Source organism: Pygocentrus nattereri, chromosome 3, assembly GCF_015220715.1.
Source record: "Pygocentrus nattereri isolate fPygNat1 chromosome 3, fPygNat1.pri, whole genome shotgun sequence".
Classification (NCBI taxonomy): domain Eukaryota; kingdom Metazoa; phylum Chordata; class Actinopteri; order Characiformes; family Serrasalmidae; genus Pygocentrus; species Pygocentrus nattereri.
Window position 1 is genome coordinate 33,536,151 of NC_051213.1, and position 17,561 is coordinate 33,553,711.

General features: G+C 39.3%; 1 protein-coding gene across 1 annotated transcript in view; it reads right to left on the reverse strand.

Moving 5' to 3' along the window:
- Positions 1-17,561, reverse strand: part of si:dkey-22o22.2 (neural-cadherin) — a 184,174-nt gene that overhangs the window by 40,092 nt on the left and 126,521 nt on the right. Inside the window, exon 13 of the mRNA XM_017714353.2 lies at positions 1,915-2,164. Coding sequence (XP_017569842.2) covers positions 1,915-2,164 — 250 coding nt within the window. The remainder of the gene's footprint in view (positions 1-1,914; positions 2,165-17,561) is intronic.

The following is a 17,561-nucleotide window of genomic DNA, read 5'->3' on the forward strand; positions in this document are numbered from 1 at the left end:
AGGCTCTTTATAATAAAACATTAAGTTGGTCAGTATTCTTTATTGATAATATCCACAATATTCTCAGAAAAGCACAATGTGATATAATGTGCCATAATCATGATAACGATAAATGTGGTCATATTGCTTGTGTATACATCACTTTTCTCGTGGTTTCTTTTTTTTGCCAGTAGGACAAGTCTGTTTATCTGTCTGTGGGTGCAGATGGACAGCAGTAAAAGCAGCAAAGTGCTCACTTTATTAATGCAAGATTAGACGTCAACATACAGTAAATTAGAAATCATAACATATTTCTAAGTCGGGAAGGTCTCTAAGCTAGCTGAGTGTTTTTTCTCAATGATAAAAGAGGTAGGTGGGAGGGGGGAGGTAAAATATGATATTAGAAAAAAAATATGCAAAAACTCATTCTACGGAGGCTAGCGTAAAATTGTTTGTGTTAACTGAACATGCTTTCTAACTAGCTCAGGCCACCTTAGTGTACTCTTTAAAAAGCAATAATTGTAATAATTGTGATCTGTACAACAATGATCCCTGACAATGTTAATGATCAGCCTGATCACCCAGCACATTACACACTGAGCTCCACTAGCTCAGAGGACTGTATGCTGTGCACTTCATCTCTGACTAAGCCTTATTTCTAGTATATTTATATATTTATACTGTTACTGTTTATTTAAGATGTTACCTGGACACTATGCTGCTACTCTGTACCTGCACTGTACACTTTATATACAGATCACTGTTTACATCTCTTTTTTACCAATAGTACTTCTGCATTTACTGTACTGTACTGCAATTCACTATGCACATTTCTGTCTATATACCTGATACACTTGAACATCTGACTATGCACCGTCTATACGTCCAAAACACTTGCCTATGCACATCTTGTGTACGTTTGACACCTGTACCTACCGACTATGCACATTTTGTCTGTCTTTAACTGTCTTTTTTCTTTGCACTGTTTACTATGCATCTTTTATTACTGCCCTGGAAAAGTAGCCAGATAGTGTTTCATTATACTGTACTACCCTGTATTGTATAATGACAATAAAGTTGAATTGAATTTAATTATTTGTGATGTAATAGCGCTTGGTGACTTTACTGGCACCTGAGAGAAGAATTTGCTAAATTGTTGTTGCTTTCAGCTTTAAATGTCACAAAGGCAGAGAAGACCCCCAGGTACCATTAGATTCTGTTTGTACCAATTATAAACAAAAAAGAAAACCGGACCCTTCAATACTGTGCCATTGACCAATGGAAAAAGCACAGTTCCAGTTTTGAACTGCGAAAACCACAATACTGGGTCATAACTCTTAACATTAATAACTGAATAATAAGCCAGGGTTCAGGGGTTAAAGAGATATTTTCTGTGTGGACGGTCTTGCCAGTAGGTCACCACCTTAGCCGTGTAAAATTCTTGGACACTTGATCAGTGGCTTGATTTTTCAATTTCAAAAACTTTAAACTTTATGAAAAATAAAAACTTAAATTTTTGTACACAGAAAAACGTGTGTCAGCATTTTTGTCCATTTCAATTTTTCTACATCATTTGAGCTCAGCTGTCGCTCTTTGCTTTGTCAGATTTTTTATGATGAATGGACCAAATTGAAATGCTCCAAAAACACCTTCAATAAAACATCTTTTCATGAACTTACATTTGAAGTCAAAATTTTTGCCCTCTCTTGTAAAATTACCATTGGAGATGCTTGTTTTTCTTATTATTTAAAAATTCTTAGTTGCCTGGACATTCTTTGGAATTACTTTGTTCCTGGACTGATAACCAAAACCCTGGACAATCCAGGGAAAACCTGGACAGGTGGCAACTGAAATAAAGCCCTAACTGTAGTAACTGCTGTTTAGTGTGTGGGCTATTAAAGCTCATCTGTGAGTACATGTGAAAGTGGCTCTTACCTGTGATATTGACGTAGACTGTGGTGAACGATGCCAGTGGCACTGCTGCTACGTTCTGCACACGAACACGTAGGGTGAAGAAGCGTGTGTTCTCGTAGTCCAGCGGCTCAGCTACCAGGATGGACGCTGAGCCATCCCTCCGGTTGGGCTTGATGTAAAAACGCACGGGCATGTTAGTCTCAGGCACCTGACCCTCCTCCAGGTTATAGGTCACACGCGGGTCACCCAGAGGAGAGGTGGCTTTTATGGTCTGTAAACATAAACAGAACATTTCTTATTACTGTTATTGTAAATACATAGATAGTAAATTGAGTTTTGGAGTTCAATAACTAAAGTTTGTCAGGAGGACCATGCCTGGAGCTCCTCCTCCTTCTATGTAACTTCCTATGACTCACCACCTTCTGTTTCTTTTGATGAAGTTATTGCACCTCACCACACCACCACATCTCCTTGTTTCAGGAGTTCAGTCTCTCCTTCAGTTCAGTCTCTCTTTCTCAGTTCATCAAGAGGGCATGTGGATTACTAGATTGGTACACTTATTACCTATATACTTTGTAGTTCTAGTTTTGTATGTATTTTGTATCTCTCCCCTCCTTCAGTCATACAAGCCCTTCTCACACTACGGCCATATGTTAAAGGTGCGGTCTGAACCAGTACAGCATTAGGACCCATAGCAGGGTGTGATATTGCAAAAATATAACATCACAATACATCAGCACAATAATTACCATGATTTTTATTAACATTTCAAATACTGCTTGGCCCCAAATCCACCTGAACATGTATAAAAGCACACAGAAAAACACACTGTGATATAATGTGCCATAATCATGATAATGATAAATGTGGTCATATTGCTTGTGTATACATCACTTTTTTTCATGGACAGCAGTAAAAGCAGTAAAATGTCCATCCATCCATCCATCTATCCATCCATTAGCTTCTCCGGGGTTCAGGTCACGGGTGCAGCATCTTAAGCAATGAGGCCCAGACCTCCCTTTCCCCAGCCACTTCCACTAGCTCCCCGTGGGGGATTCTGAGGCGCTTCCAGGCCAGCTGGGCAATATAATCATGCCAGCGTGTCCTGGGTCCTGGCTCCTCTCGACGTGGAGAAGCAGCAGCTCTACTTTGAGTCCCTCCCGGATGACTGAACTTCTCTGAAGGAGATCTCTAAGGGAGAGTCCAGACACCCTGCGGAGGAAACTCATTTCGGCCGCTTGTATTCGCGATCTTATTCTTTCGGTCATTACCCAAAGTTCATGACCATAGGTGAGGGTGGGAATGTAGATCGACCGGTAAATCGAGAGCCTTGCCTTATGGCTCAGCTCTTTCTTTACCACAACAGACCGGTAAAGAGCCCGCATCACTGCTAACCCAGCACCAATCCGCCTGTCAAATCCGCAGTAAAATGTTTACTTTATTAATGCAAGCAAGATTAGAAGTCAACATCAATTAGAAATCATAACTAATGTATTTCTAAGTCGGGAGGGTCTCTAAGCTAGCTGAGTGTTTTTCTCAGTGATAACAGACTTCAAGCAGTCATTGCATGTAAAGGCTATACAACAAAGCACTAAACAGGACTAATTTACTGTTACATAGCAGACATTATGGTGTCAATGTGCACTTTTACCACATGTGAATTGAGTACAAACTTAAAACTGTGAAGTACAAAGACAAACAAAAAAGAAAAACTCTCGGTCTCAGTAAAAAAAAGTTTTGCTTTCACGTTCACTTTAAATATTGTCTGATTCCATCATACTGTGATATATTTGGGAAATACTGTAATATTGAATTTCAGTGTCAAATCAGTACTGTATGGCATTAGAGTGTGTATGTGTAGTTGTTTCTACTGAGCATCTCTGAATAGCTAATAGGCTGAAAAGTGCTTGGCCATGCTATAATTGTTCAGGGAGAAGAGTTTGTTTTTTTAGTTTTGTATTTTATTTATTTTTTAATCCCCTAAACAGTATTAATGAAAAAGTGACGATGACTAAGGAAAGTGGTCTTTTTGCTGGAGCTCATGGAGGATAATTAGCATTATTTGTGAAAGGGCATTCTAAATCAGCAGAAACGCCAGTCATGGCACTGCTGACTCCAGCACATGAATACATTAGACACAGTTCACCTGTAATCCATCTGATTTCCTATTGAACTCATATTGACATTTATAGAGTAACTTTCTGCTGAAAGAGTCTCTGGACTCACTCCTGATCGAGCTGCATCTTCCTCAACCCCCCCCCAACCCAACATTCGCCACCTGCCCCTCTTGCTCACTAAGCTGATGTGCCGAGAAATCAGAGCATCCAGAAACACAACAAGACACATATCAGGGTAACGCACACCTGGCTCCACGGACGACCAAAATAATGACATTTCACACACACAGTGATAGGTTTAAAATGGTATCCCTCCTGACAGCTTCCTTAGTAAACACTGCAGGAGCTTTAAAAGCTTAGTATGAAACTCAGCATTAGGGTTCTTACGTAGAGTCTTTGCAGTGATTCTAAACAGCTACAGCAGAGCTCCCACAGTGAAGGGTTGACTTGAGGTTGAGTCTTTGCTGTGACATACAGGCACTAAAGTGCATTTGCCTCGATTTCTTTGGTAGAGTTACTCTGTTTACCACCATTAAAGGGCCCATTTTTAAGTACTTTAGTCCATAGGGTCAACATGAGGAAATTAAAGTGCTAAAGAAAGCTAATTTGGAATTGTTTTTGTGATGCCACAAAAAAGAAAAATGTACAAAAGTTACACCTTGGGCGTAACTTTTCTATCATTTGGGCGTGCCAAAGGACACACTGTGAAGAAAGTAGTTGAATTTGCAGGTGTATCGAAGCATATAGTCATACAGGTCTACCAGCAGTGGCGACACATCCCAGTCTACAGAAAATTCTCGTCAGAATTGTGGCCAAAAGACGAAAGTGATGGACAGGGACCGCCGGTGTGTTTCACGACTTGTGAATAAAAATCGCTTTGCTTCCATCGCAACCTTCTGAAAGAACACTCCCCAGGGAACTGCATACCATGAACATATGGAGTGACTCACTTCTGCTCACAAAGTTGTCAGCTTACAGTGGGCAAAGAGACCAAAAAAATTGGGACTGTTCATGACTGGAAAAGTGTCATCTGGTATTGTGAATAATGCTAGGTGTCGTGTTTACCATAGACCTCAGGAAGCAAGGTGTGGTTTTGCCTTTTGCTCATCATCTTAACAAGAAACATAACATTCCTATACCTACATTCCAAGATGATGTTCACAGGGCTGCAAATGTGACTGATTGGCATGATGAACATTCAGGAGCATTTACACATGTGGGCTGGCCCAGAAAATGCCCAGATTTGAATCCTCTTTAAAATCTAGGGGACTGCCTGGAACAAGGAGTAAGGCACCAGGAAAGGCATCCATGAAATCTGGCTGAGCTGCCCAATTCTTTGCTCCATAAGTGGCTGAATATTTGTGTTGCCTACATCTAGAATCCTGTCCAGTCCAAGACAAATCGAATCGCAGCTGCTTTTTGTCTTTGTGGAGATACTACACACTATCAGGTTACGTTTCAGCCACAGGTGACTGATGTTTGGTCCGTTGCGCTTATACATATCACTCCTCAGGTGGACTCGGATGCCATCTCTCCCCTGTCAAACGTTACAATACTATAATTATCTTTTAAATTAATCACTACTTGCCTTAAGAATTGATATCTACTTTTGTAATATAATAAATACTCTATGTGGATTTTATTTTAACTTGATTCCCTCATGTTCCACTCAGCTTTCTCAGTCATTTTGAAATCATCTACAGTTCTGTTCATCATTCTGGACCCAAAATGTATTAATTTTTATTTACAGCTTCATACTCTGTTAGAAATAAAGGTACTATGCAGGTATATAAACACTGTAAATGTTCCCTTAAAGGTACAACAGTGGTTTTAAGGTCCAGTTGTTAACCTTAAATAAGTTTTTTCTTGGTGAAAAGTTCATATTTGTACCTTTTCATAACAATGTTTAAAACAGAACAATAAAATAAAAAGCTTGGAGACCTTATCACCTTAAGAATATCATATGGTCTCCTAACTGAACACCCAAAAAAGACAATCAAAAAGCTTCAGATGATTTAAAATGCAGCTGCCAGAATCTCACTACGAGTAAAAGAAAGGAACACATCACCTCCATTCTCGAATCCTTACACTGGCTACCAGTCTACAGAATAGACTTTAAGGTACTGTTACTGATCTATAAATCGTTCAGTCATGTAGGACCAGCATATTTATTTCATATATTGCAGCAATATGCGCTGAGCAGAGCTCTCAGATCATTAGGAACTAGTCAAACATGGAGAAGCAGTGTTTAGCTACTATGCTGCTCTTAAATAGAGCCAGTTGACAGAGAGCATTAGAAAAGCTCAGACACTGGACACTTTTAGATCCAGGCTCAAAACGTTCCTGTTTGAGCAGCTTTCAGCACAGTTTACATCTCAGTCATGTCGCCCACCCTTACCTACAGACCTTCACACCTCTGCTCTAAATGTGGACCTTAATGAGCTGAAGTAACAGGGGAGACCTGGCAATGCCAGGATAGGAAGGAAAATAGGCTGAAAACAGAAATGTCTTGCTGGTTCATGCATTTCTAAAGCATGCAGAAGAGGTTCGAACACTTAAAGGGCTGCAAACACGAGACCAAGTTTGGTTTGGGAAAACACGATCCAAAGTTAACGGCTGCAAACTGTCTGCAGGGGAGCTGTAATTCATTTAGTATGATGGAAAAAAAGCAACTCACCCCAAACTACTATGAAACAAATGACACTGTAAAGTAAACACATTCCAGCACAATGCAGAGGACAGTTCAACAAAGCCAACACAGCACTGAATGAATGGAGATACAACTTCCAAACCATCTATGGTAGTCCTGCAGCATGATGAATGTGTGGCTTGGAAAATGCAGCTTGAAACCAAGACATCAGAGAAGAGTGTGGGGGAGCCGGGGAGGGAGCGAGAAAAAGGAGGGGGGTGGGAATGTTGTGAGCGATCAGGACTCATGGGTTCAGTCAGCCATGATGTCCTCCATGGCCCAGGTTCTGACTCACTCCTGCAAGGTTGTCTCCTCACCGGCCACGTGGAGTACACACACCTTAAAAGCTCTGCGGCTTGTGCTTCCTGCTTTTATGGGGCTGGCTTTGACATCCAGGATGTGTTCCACTCAACGCTGACCTACCTTTACCCTCACCTTTCCTGCCACAGTCTGTTTGACAAGAGCCTCCTCACACAGTCCTGTTGCTGCTCAAGGAGTTTGCTGTTGCATGCACTGACATGGGAAAAACTACTGACTTAAAAAAGTGATAGTTCGACAAAAATACAGCCGATTAACTATGCTGTGTTTGGTGTTCACAGTCCGTTTCTTTTGTCTTGCACTACAGCTAAAAAGTTAATGTAGTTGACAAGTAGTGGAAGCTTATTTCACCAGCTACCACTGGGCAAACTGTATGTTCAAAAGTATTCAGACACCCCTGCTAATTAGTGAATTCAGCTACTTTAGGGTGATAAAATAGCTGACACAAGTGTATACATACATACATATATATATATATATATATATATATATATATATATATATATATATATATATATATATATAAATAGCTGACACATGGCTTGTATAATCTCCATTAAAAAGCACTGTCAGTAGAATGCGGTGTTCTGGGAAGCTGCAGAGGGGTCTAAGACCACCATAGCCAATGGAAAACTGTGCCTAGCGGTGATTAAAGACTTGATGTGGAGTAATAATAAGTTTTTATTATGAACTTTACTTAAACTACAATTATGTGGCTCAAACATGTCTGAATACCAAATACAGAAACAAATATGAATTCAACAAATTAATACTAAAGTATTTGAATTATATGGGCTGGCTGTATTAGTTAGCATGCTTTTTCCATACACAAGCATGTCATGTGGTTTTGGAAGCCACTTAAGAAAGTCAGATTGAGATTATTTAACAATTTAACACAGCTTTGACTGTAAAAATGGCGTCTTGGAATGGAATGACCTTACATGAAGTCAAGATGTCTATCACTATACCGACAGATCATTTTGTTTGCTTTCAAGCTTCACTATCTGTTAATACAATAATTACAGTTAATAAAATGTCTTAAAACAAGTAAAAGATAATGTGAAATATTAGCTATATCCACAAGATTTGAGACCATTTCACTTGCCAAGTTAGAATTTTTTTGCAGTGTGAGGCAATAGTTTGATGAATTAAGCATGCAGTTTGCACAGTGCTAATTAGCAGGGAATTCATTTCCATTACTTTGTAGCTTTGTAAAAGAAACAAACTTCAGACACGTAACATGTCTTATCTGATCAACTACATTTGGGATAAATTATGTAAATCAGATTTTTCACTGAACTGTCACTATAAACCGCTTGTCTGATAAAACAACATCCGCTGCTATATGTCTACTTCAATAGTCAATGCCAACACAGAGGTATCTCTTCTTATACACAACTGCTAGAATGTTCTAAAACTGTACCTGCAGAATCTTTCTTTTAGGATGGAAACACATTAAAGCGCTAGTTGGGCGTTCACTCCGTCTGCACAGGCACAGAACACCTGACCGCACCAGAACACCAAAAAGCTCTCAGACATCACTTTCCAACTCAGTGGAGGCCTTTTCCTGGACAGCTCTCCACCGGCCCTGGACCACAGCCCCACGGGACACACCCCGCTTCAGAGAAACACATTTTTAGAACTTCTTATTCATTCTTTTGCCTCACACACCCAAAAATGCTGAAATATTCATAAAAAGCGTGCATTAGTTAAATAATTAATGTCGATTATATGTCTGGAAATGCAAACCTGACTGACCCGTGGAACCATACCTGATTAATCTCCCCCCTGAGTTTATTAGCAGAGCCCTGATGAGAATGATATGCCCATTATCTGGCCTCCGTGTACAAGAACAAAGCCCCTTAATTACTTCCTCAAGGTTGCAATTACTGCATTTGGAAATTTGCTAATTACCATTCCTTGAGATGATTCCACAATGAGGCGACTGATATTTAAATTTTTAATTAGGGAGATGGAGAGACAGATAGATGGATGGAGGAGGAAAGAGAGGGAGAGGGGGAGATTGAGAGTAAGGGAGAAAGAGAGAGATGAATAGGAGCACTTGGCGCACAACAAGGCTGCTTGGTGTACCTAATGAATGCATTATACTGTTTAACAAGCCTAATTTGTATTTAGAGTTCTGAGGATAAATTACCATGAAGGCTCCCAATGCACAGACCAGATTTGAACAGTCAGTTGCTACAGTTACTCCACACCAGGGAGTAAATACTGCACTTGGAGAGAAAGAGAGGGAGAGAGGGAGAGAGAGAAAGAAAAAATGTTTATAATTGCTCTGAAGTGCTTTGTTGTTCAAGTCATATTGCCAGCAACACCACTGTTTTGGGTTTATGTTGGGGGAGTACAAGTAAGTTAGAGGGGAAAGACCATACAGAGGTTGCAAGATAAACTTTTTAACTGTCCAAGTTGACCATTTTAAAAGAACGGTTTTTGCGAAACATCAAATTTACGCATTTTTCCATTTACCCCACATGCAGTTGCTCAAACATTTTAACTCTTTAGTTCAGCACTGAAGCTACAAAGCTAATTTTGCAAACACTGACTGACTGTGAACTATATAAATGACCTAAATAAAGACAAAGATCATAGAAAGCCTAAAACTGAATGTTTTCAGTAAAGTGTACAATTTTCATTCCATAAGACTGATTGGAATTTGTCGATAACTAGGTTTGGGGGCACACAATAGCCTGAGTTAGACTGAGGTAGTCTAAGAGACTGGGCTGAACCAACATCATATATAGTGCCATTTACATGCGAGCCAACACAGTCTGATGTAAAATGCCTCCTTCATAACCCCCCTAAATGTATCCTTATATGATGAGTTCCTCCTACTATTTACTCTGTATACTTACCCTGCCCTTTCACCTGTGTTAGGTGCTCTTGTTTGTATTGCTGTCATTTCACGGTTACTTCTAAGTACATGTGAAATGAGTCACAAAACATAGCAAAAGTGTGTGTGAGTAGTGGAATGAAATAAGCATTTACATGTCCAAATCTCCAGTATGGCCAAGATCAACCTGGACCACGTTAGTCAACCAAGGCTTTATTCAGACCACGACAACTGTTATCTATATCACGATATCTATTTATTAGCTGAGTGTAACATATTGTAAAATAATAAAACCTAAAATACAAACTGCAACTTTTTTCTAACTTTTGCACAAGCCACATTTTAGGGTTTGTGTTTTTCCAATATGTTAAATTTAGCAAATAAACAGTTATTGTGTATTAAAATGTGCAGACGTTTGTTCTCTGTATACTCAAATAATTACTTATGGCCTTCATAAACATTAAGCAAATATTTTACATGAAACTTATTTTAACAACATAAAAATATACATTACTTATTTATGTTCATTTGAAGTAACTCAATTTGGATAAATCCAAAACTGATTTAATCAAATTGTATAATCTGTTAGATTTTTCCACTCAAACTTATTGATATGAAATGGCTCTTTTTATTTTTACAGTCTCCTGCCATCCTTTGTTACACAGTGTAACTGCAGTGAAATACTGATGCACATTAACTTGTGTTTTTAATGTTTTTGACCACATATTAATGCTTCATTTTGCTTATTTTGAGAGATACTCTAGACAACACCAGTGTACTAGCTAGCTAGCATCCTTGCTAGGTCTGCTGTCATGGTAACAGGTACCAAAGGTAGATTAAATAAACAGTGGCAGGGATTTATTGCGAAGCAGTATTTAAAGATGTATTCCATTAATATTCAAATCAACAGTTCATGGTTTCTGTAACTGTAGGTGACCTCTAAACATTAGCGTGGCATGAAGTGAGCGATAGCATTAGCTGCCAACTTGCATGAGTTCACCTCAATAGGAACGTTACATAAACATCTGCATATAAACATTTGCTTTAATTAGTAGTTCAGTTGAGAGTGAACAGGAATTCGAAACCAGGGAATTTGATCACAGCTGAAATCTATAAAGTCCTGTTTATTTCTTTCACATTAGACTTTAAAGTTTACATGTGTCTTGTAATGTGACTCAGCAAATACTGTGTAATACAGTTTGGACTACAATAAATGTTTGTGAATTTAACATGTATTGGCATTTAATACAGTCTAAGTAACTGTGCTGTGAATACAGAAGGTACTATTAACTCTTCAATAATATGTAAATGTTATGTAAAAGAATTGCATAAATCCTACAAGCTCTTAAAATTTAAACATTATTTAATTAATTCAGGTTTATTGAACACGATAGGGAAACAAACATTATAATACCATTTTTACATTGGATTTACTTGAATGTAAATTGACATGTAATTAAAATACATACGTTTTAACTTTTGGGATTAAATATTCCTTTGAGTGTAGAGGATGTGTACTTATTTTCACTTAGAAAATGATTATAATGGCACACATAAAATAACTATTTTCTAAACAGCAAAGAACCATTTAAGTATTCAGCTTGGAGCTGTCATGGATCTGTATATAACCTTTATCGTTACTCAAAAAACCTTTTTTTTTAGAGTGTAGGCAATAAATGCCATTGACATAGCATACCAAGTCACTGAAAATGGATATGTTCTTTTGCAGTGGTTCTGACAGAATAAAGAGCTGGAAATAAAACAGAGTAAGAACAAAAGGAAGAGAGGAGATAAACATGACATTTGCAACGTCAGTTGATTTCTACTAAATTACTACTAAGCACTCAGGCATTACATGTGACCCCTTGATGCATCTTCCATTAGCTGGAGCGTGAGAGAGTCAGGACACAAGGATGTACAGTAGTCCAGTAGACATCTTAAACCCACTCACACTGTTGCACGTGTATTGATGGTAAAAGAAGTAACAATGTAGCCCTCATTTAAGATGGTGTTCGATACCACACACATCCCTGAATGCAAAAGGAATAAACATATATTGCAGATGGAGTCAGAGTTCAGATAATGAATATATTTCTTATACATCATTGACTCAAGTCATCTTAAGTCACATAAGCTACATTTGCTTTCTGTCTTGATGGGTCACATTTGGCTAAGCCATGTAGCCACTTAGACAGCAAAACAACTGTATTAAACAAAGTTTACAGAAATTATGAATTCCTGTAAAAATGCAGAATTTCTGTGCTTGATTGACACTGATCAAATACAGTGAAGCATATTAAGTGCCCAAACAGAGATCTATACCAGACCAAGAGGCTTGATCTGGTATAGATCAGGCTAGAAGCTACTTTGATTCTCTGAATTTGATTTTCTTATATATCCTTAAGGTAGTTGTTCATTCATTTTCTTCAGTTAGGCAGTGCCTGATTTAGGCTCCATTCACCCAGTAAAGAGAAAGTAACCTTAACCCAGGGGCTATCTGCCAGTGGACAGACCTTAACGGGCCGGAGTAGCTGCAGGTTTTCATTCCTGCAAAGCAGGAGCACACATGATCAACAGTTTGAAGACTGAGATTAACTGATCTAATGAGTGGAATCAGATGTACTCCAGCTTGTTTGGGAATGAAAACCTGCAGCTTTACCAGCCCTTTGTGGATAAGTTTGCATAGCCCTGCCTTAAACAATACTAATGTAAGACAGCACTCCTCACAGGAGGCAAACTAATAGTTCAGATCACAGATCTTTAATTATATACTTTGTCTCAGATAAATGACAACAAATGAGAGCCCCAAGGAAGAGACGGAATATCACACTTTTTGAGCATTCATTGTAATTGTTACTATTTACACGCACTGTTTAATCTGAATTAGTTTACCAGAGGAGGCTCTGTAATGTAACTTGTAACAGATATGACTGGCCAATATGCAGGATACAACACATGGGATAAAGTCTATCGACAGGTAGAACTAATTCAGGCAAGATTAGGGCTAATTACACCAGACACATTCTAAAGTGGAGAATAGACTTAAGAGACTGTAAAGTATCCTATAAGACAGAAAAAAGTACCTGAGACTTCAAAAGATTCATTTTTCTCCAATCTGCTGCATGTGTTGATTTGCGGGGTGGCATAATGACCCTCTCTGCACATTGTGTGCAAGCAGACATGGCGCGGAATTAGCAATAATTAGAAATCATCTCATTATACATCAGTGGCAGCAGGAAGAGTAAGCTGATCAGAGACGCTACACTGGAGCTCTCATCTGGGATGTATTTTGGTGGAGGAGGACATAGGTGATCTGATAATGTGTGTACCTGTATGAGTAATAAATATTAATTTCACGCATGTGAATATGTTTGTGTAGGAGTGGTTGCAGATCTGACCAGTGCTCAGACCCTGTGTGTGCAGAGGAACCATGATTGAACACACAGGAGCGTGCTGAACAATCTCAGAAAGGAGAAGCTCGTTGATATGGAGATTTAGCCTCCGCATCCACAGCCCCACACAGTGTAATTAACACATCAGATTAGTGCTGCTAAATTTAAACAACAATCTACCTGGGTACTTAATAGCGGAGGGTGGTGAAGCAGAGGGAAGGAGAGAGAGGGGGAAATATCTGTACTGAAATATGTAAAGTGCAGTGCGTGGATTAGCCCCGCATTCATTATCTATGGCAGGGATGCTCACTGGAGCATGAAGAGATGAGAGTGCTGTCAGGAAATGAATATAGTAATTAAGGATCTTTCGCTAGCATGGTCCTGGCCAATAAAGCCGTTGTATAACTTAATATGCCAGCTATGTGATCTCGTCCGCCATCCTGGCTCAGAGTGTCTTTGTTTTCGATACGTCTACTCAGAAGGTTGGGATTGATAGTAGATTGAGTGTGTGTGCCAGTGTCAGACATGGCACAAGAGCAGGTGAGGGCTGCTGAAGCACCCTCTGAAAATTGTTCAGCACCTACATTAGCATTCATTGTTCTATTCATATTTTATACCACACGAATGTACTGCCATTTAATCCACTTTTTACTTCCACTTTCTGCAAAATATCTGTATACAAAACCAAAGGTAGGCTGTTTCAGCTCTTTCTCAGCACAATCATTAGCTGACACTCTAAACATTGATCTTCAGGGGGTGTGGTGTTGGGGTTTAAGGTTCAGTAAGGGGACAGGAACATGCTCCCCAAAATAATCAAAAGAACTTCATCTGTTACTTTTTATTGTTTATTGTTAAGTTCAATAGTACTTAGATTTTTTTCTTTTGTATGTAGTCATGGCTATGCATGTATCATGGATTTAAACATGGTTCATTTTCGCATTCCTTCCAAAAGATGATGAAAAACGTTCAGAGCTAAAGTGGTTCATAGTCCACTAGTGTGCTTGTGGGGAAGCCTTGAGGCCTTCTAGGTTTTCAGAAAAGTCAGCACAAATTCAGTGAAATAAATAAATGAAATAAAAAATACATGTCTGTAATTTTTAGTTTATTTTCCTAAATACAGGAAGGCTGATGACTGTATTAAGTATGGTAATAAAACTTTTGATGTAGTGTTTTTGATGGAAACAAAAGGCTTAAATTCTTGAAATGGCAAAAGTAAATGATCAACTCAGGATTTTTTTTTCTATACATCTAAGTCAGCTCTCTCAATGCATAGCTTGGCTATAAGGATGAGGAAATAGCCTGTCGCACCACACTGAACCACTCCACCCGCATCACTCCACACAGAAGTAATGAAAAACTGCCACTACAACACCACAGTCATATTTATCCCTCCTATTTCAAATGTTTCAGCACTCCTGTCAGATAAACTTCTGCCACCGCCCCTGGCAAGTGCTCTGTGAGTTCAATCAGGATCACCTGCTGTGGATAAAGGCTTGGGGCACTTTGCAAACATGCTAGCAAAAATGACTAGCAAAGCAAAGTGTGCACCCTCACGGCTAGGCTAAGTCAATACATCCTCCTGTTCTTTCGCCTGTGGTGGAAATGGCACGTTCTGCTCAAACATCACACCTAAGCCTCTTTCACGTCCTGTGGCAACATAAAAAAGTGCAGTAATCATGCTTGTACACGCTGCAGAGTACCTGGAAGAAGCTGCTGATGGGGTCGGATTGGAACTTCTACTGAAGAATTGAGCTCATAGGTTGGAGGATGGGCAGAGAGAGTAAGCAAGAAAGAGAGCGAGAGGGGGAGTGGTGGGGACTGGGGCTTTTTCACCCCATTTGAATGTATTAGAAGAGAAAATTCTGACAAGCAGTCTGCCTGAGTTAGGTGGACAGATGAGGGTTGTTGGCGCGAGCCTCTCTCTGACTGTAAAGGCTTTCAGACGATTGTAAAATCTGACAGCAGATAAAACAAGCTGAAATAGCAAACAAGATATAAGCCAGATAAAATGTGACATGCCTCAGCAACAGAGGAGCCACATTTCCAGCCCAGGTATTTAACCCTAACTCAGCATGACCATACACACTCAGCACATCACAGCCGCACTGCAGGACCGAGATCAGACACAACACAACAGTCTTATCAGTTCTGGTTAATAATAAATGGGTTTTGGCTGTGACATGGCAATCTGCAGTAGTGTGCCAAAGTCAAACATCAGCCTTTCATTTAATTCATTTCCAGTCATAACAGTAATTAAGTCATTCATTTTTTCAGCATCAGGAAAAACAGAGAAAAGCATATGTTTCACAGAAAATCACTTGGAAACCTCAACAACTAAATATATCAGTTTTTTTTCAGCATTTATTATGTCTACTTTGTATCTTTATTGCTGCTTCTATTCTTTCCAAAAGACTTGCTTTCAGTGTCTTAAAGAAATCTGCAAGGATATTTTTACTCTCCAAAGTTCAGTCTTAGAAGTCGGTTGCATTTTCTGCTTCTTGCAATCCAAGTAAGTCCAAACACAATCAGTGATGTTGAGGCCTGGACTTGTTTCTAATGTCGCTCGACCATTTTAAACTTTTAATCTCTAAACGTCTCCACTCAGCCTGCAGCAGTTTTAGTTTATTTAGTTTTTTTATATTTTAGTTCATTTATATTATCTATTTTAGTTGTTTTCTCAGTTGATTTACTCAATATTTTCATTGTTGTCATTTATTTGACTTTTTTGTTACCATTATTGTTTTGTCTTCTACATTACGTTTTGATTCTTACCCTTCTTGTCATATTGCCTTAAAGTTTTCTCATTTTCATTTTAATGTATTTTTGTGATAATATTTAATAATAATTTCTAGATCATATTTTATTTTCTTCGCTATATATTTACAATCACAGGTTTTTGTATAATGTCATGTCACACTGTAAATTAGGTCACCCTCAATGTAGGCTATTTTAAATTAAGGCTGATTGACTGATTGGAAGGATGGGCAAAAACACCTGTGGTTTTTTTCAGATCTGATGCAGCTTGATTTTCTCCTTACCAACAAAGATGAAAGCTCTGTTTATGTGATGGTGACAGTTGTTCTACCAGGTTGTGCACGGTTGTTTTAGAGCCATATTCCCTCTATATTTATAGGCGATAGTCTAGTAAACATTGCTAACCTCTTTAAATTTCTCCTGACCGTGCCAATCAGCATCAACTGAAAACATTACTTGAGAAACGCTATGAGTCAGGAGAAATTGTCTGATATTGCGTTGCTGAGCACTGAACTGGTAGTGCACTTGTTGCCGTGCTCGGGGGGCATTGTCTTGCACTAAGGAAGGATATAATTTGTACTTTGATAAATAGAGCTTTTTGCTAAATAAAGGTTTTATACTATGTATATAGCTAGAATTGGTAAGGTGGAAGTGAGGGCAGCTTTAAAAAGGATGAAGAATGGAAAGGCAGTTGGTCCAGATGACATACCTGTGGAGGTATGGAGATGTTTAGGAGAGAAGGCAGTGGACTTTTTAACCAGGTTGTATAACAAAATCCTGGAGAGTGAGAGGATGCCTGATGAGTGGAGAAGCAGTGTACTGGTCCCCATCTTTAAGAACAAGGGTGATGTGCAGAGCTGCAGTAACTACAGGGGTATAAAGTTGATGAGCCACACCATGAAGGTATGGGAAAGAGTTGTTGAAGCAAGGCTAAGGTGAGAGGTTCAGATCAGTGAGCAGCAGTTTGGTTTCATGCCCAGAAAGAGTATCACAGATGCAATTTTTGCATTGCGAGTGTTGGTAGAGAAGTACAGAGAAGGTCAGAAGGAGCTACATTGTCTCTTTGTGGATCTAGAGAAGGCATATGATAGGGTGCCAAGACAGGAACTGTGGTACTGTATGAGGAAGTCAGGTGTAGCTGAAAAGTATGTTAGGGTGGTGCAGGACATGTATGAGGATAGTATGAGGTGTGCAGTTGGAGTGACAAATGGTTTCAAGGTGAAGGTAGGGTTACATCAGGGATCAGCTTTGAGCCCCTTCTTGTTTGCAATGGTGATGGAAAGGTTGAAAGATGAGGTCAGGCAGGAGGCTCCATGGACCATGATGTTTGTAGATGACAGAGGAGAGGTGGAGGTTTGCACTGGAGAGGAGAGGAATGAAGGTCAGTAGAGACAAGACAGAACGCATGTGTGTGAATGAGAGGGAGGCAGGTGGAAAGGTGAAGATGCAAGGAGAGGTCATAAAGGTGGATGACTTCAAATATCTTGGGTCAACCATCCAGAGCAATGGACAGTGGAGAGAAGAGGTGAAGAAGAGGGTGCAGGCATGAT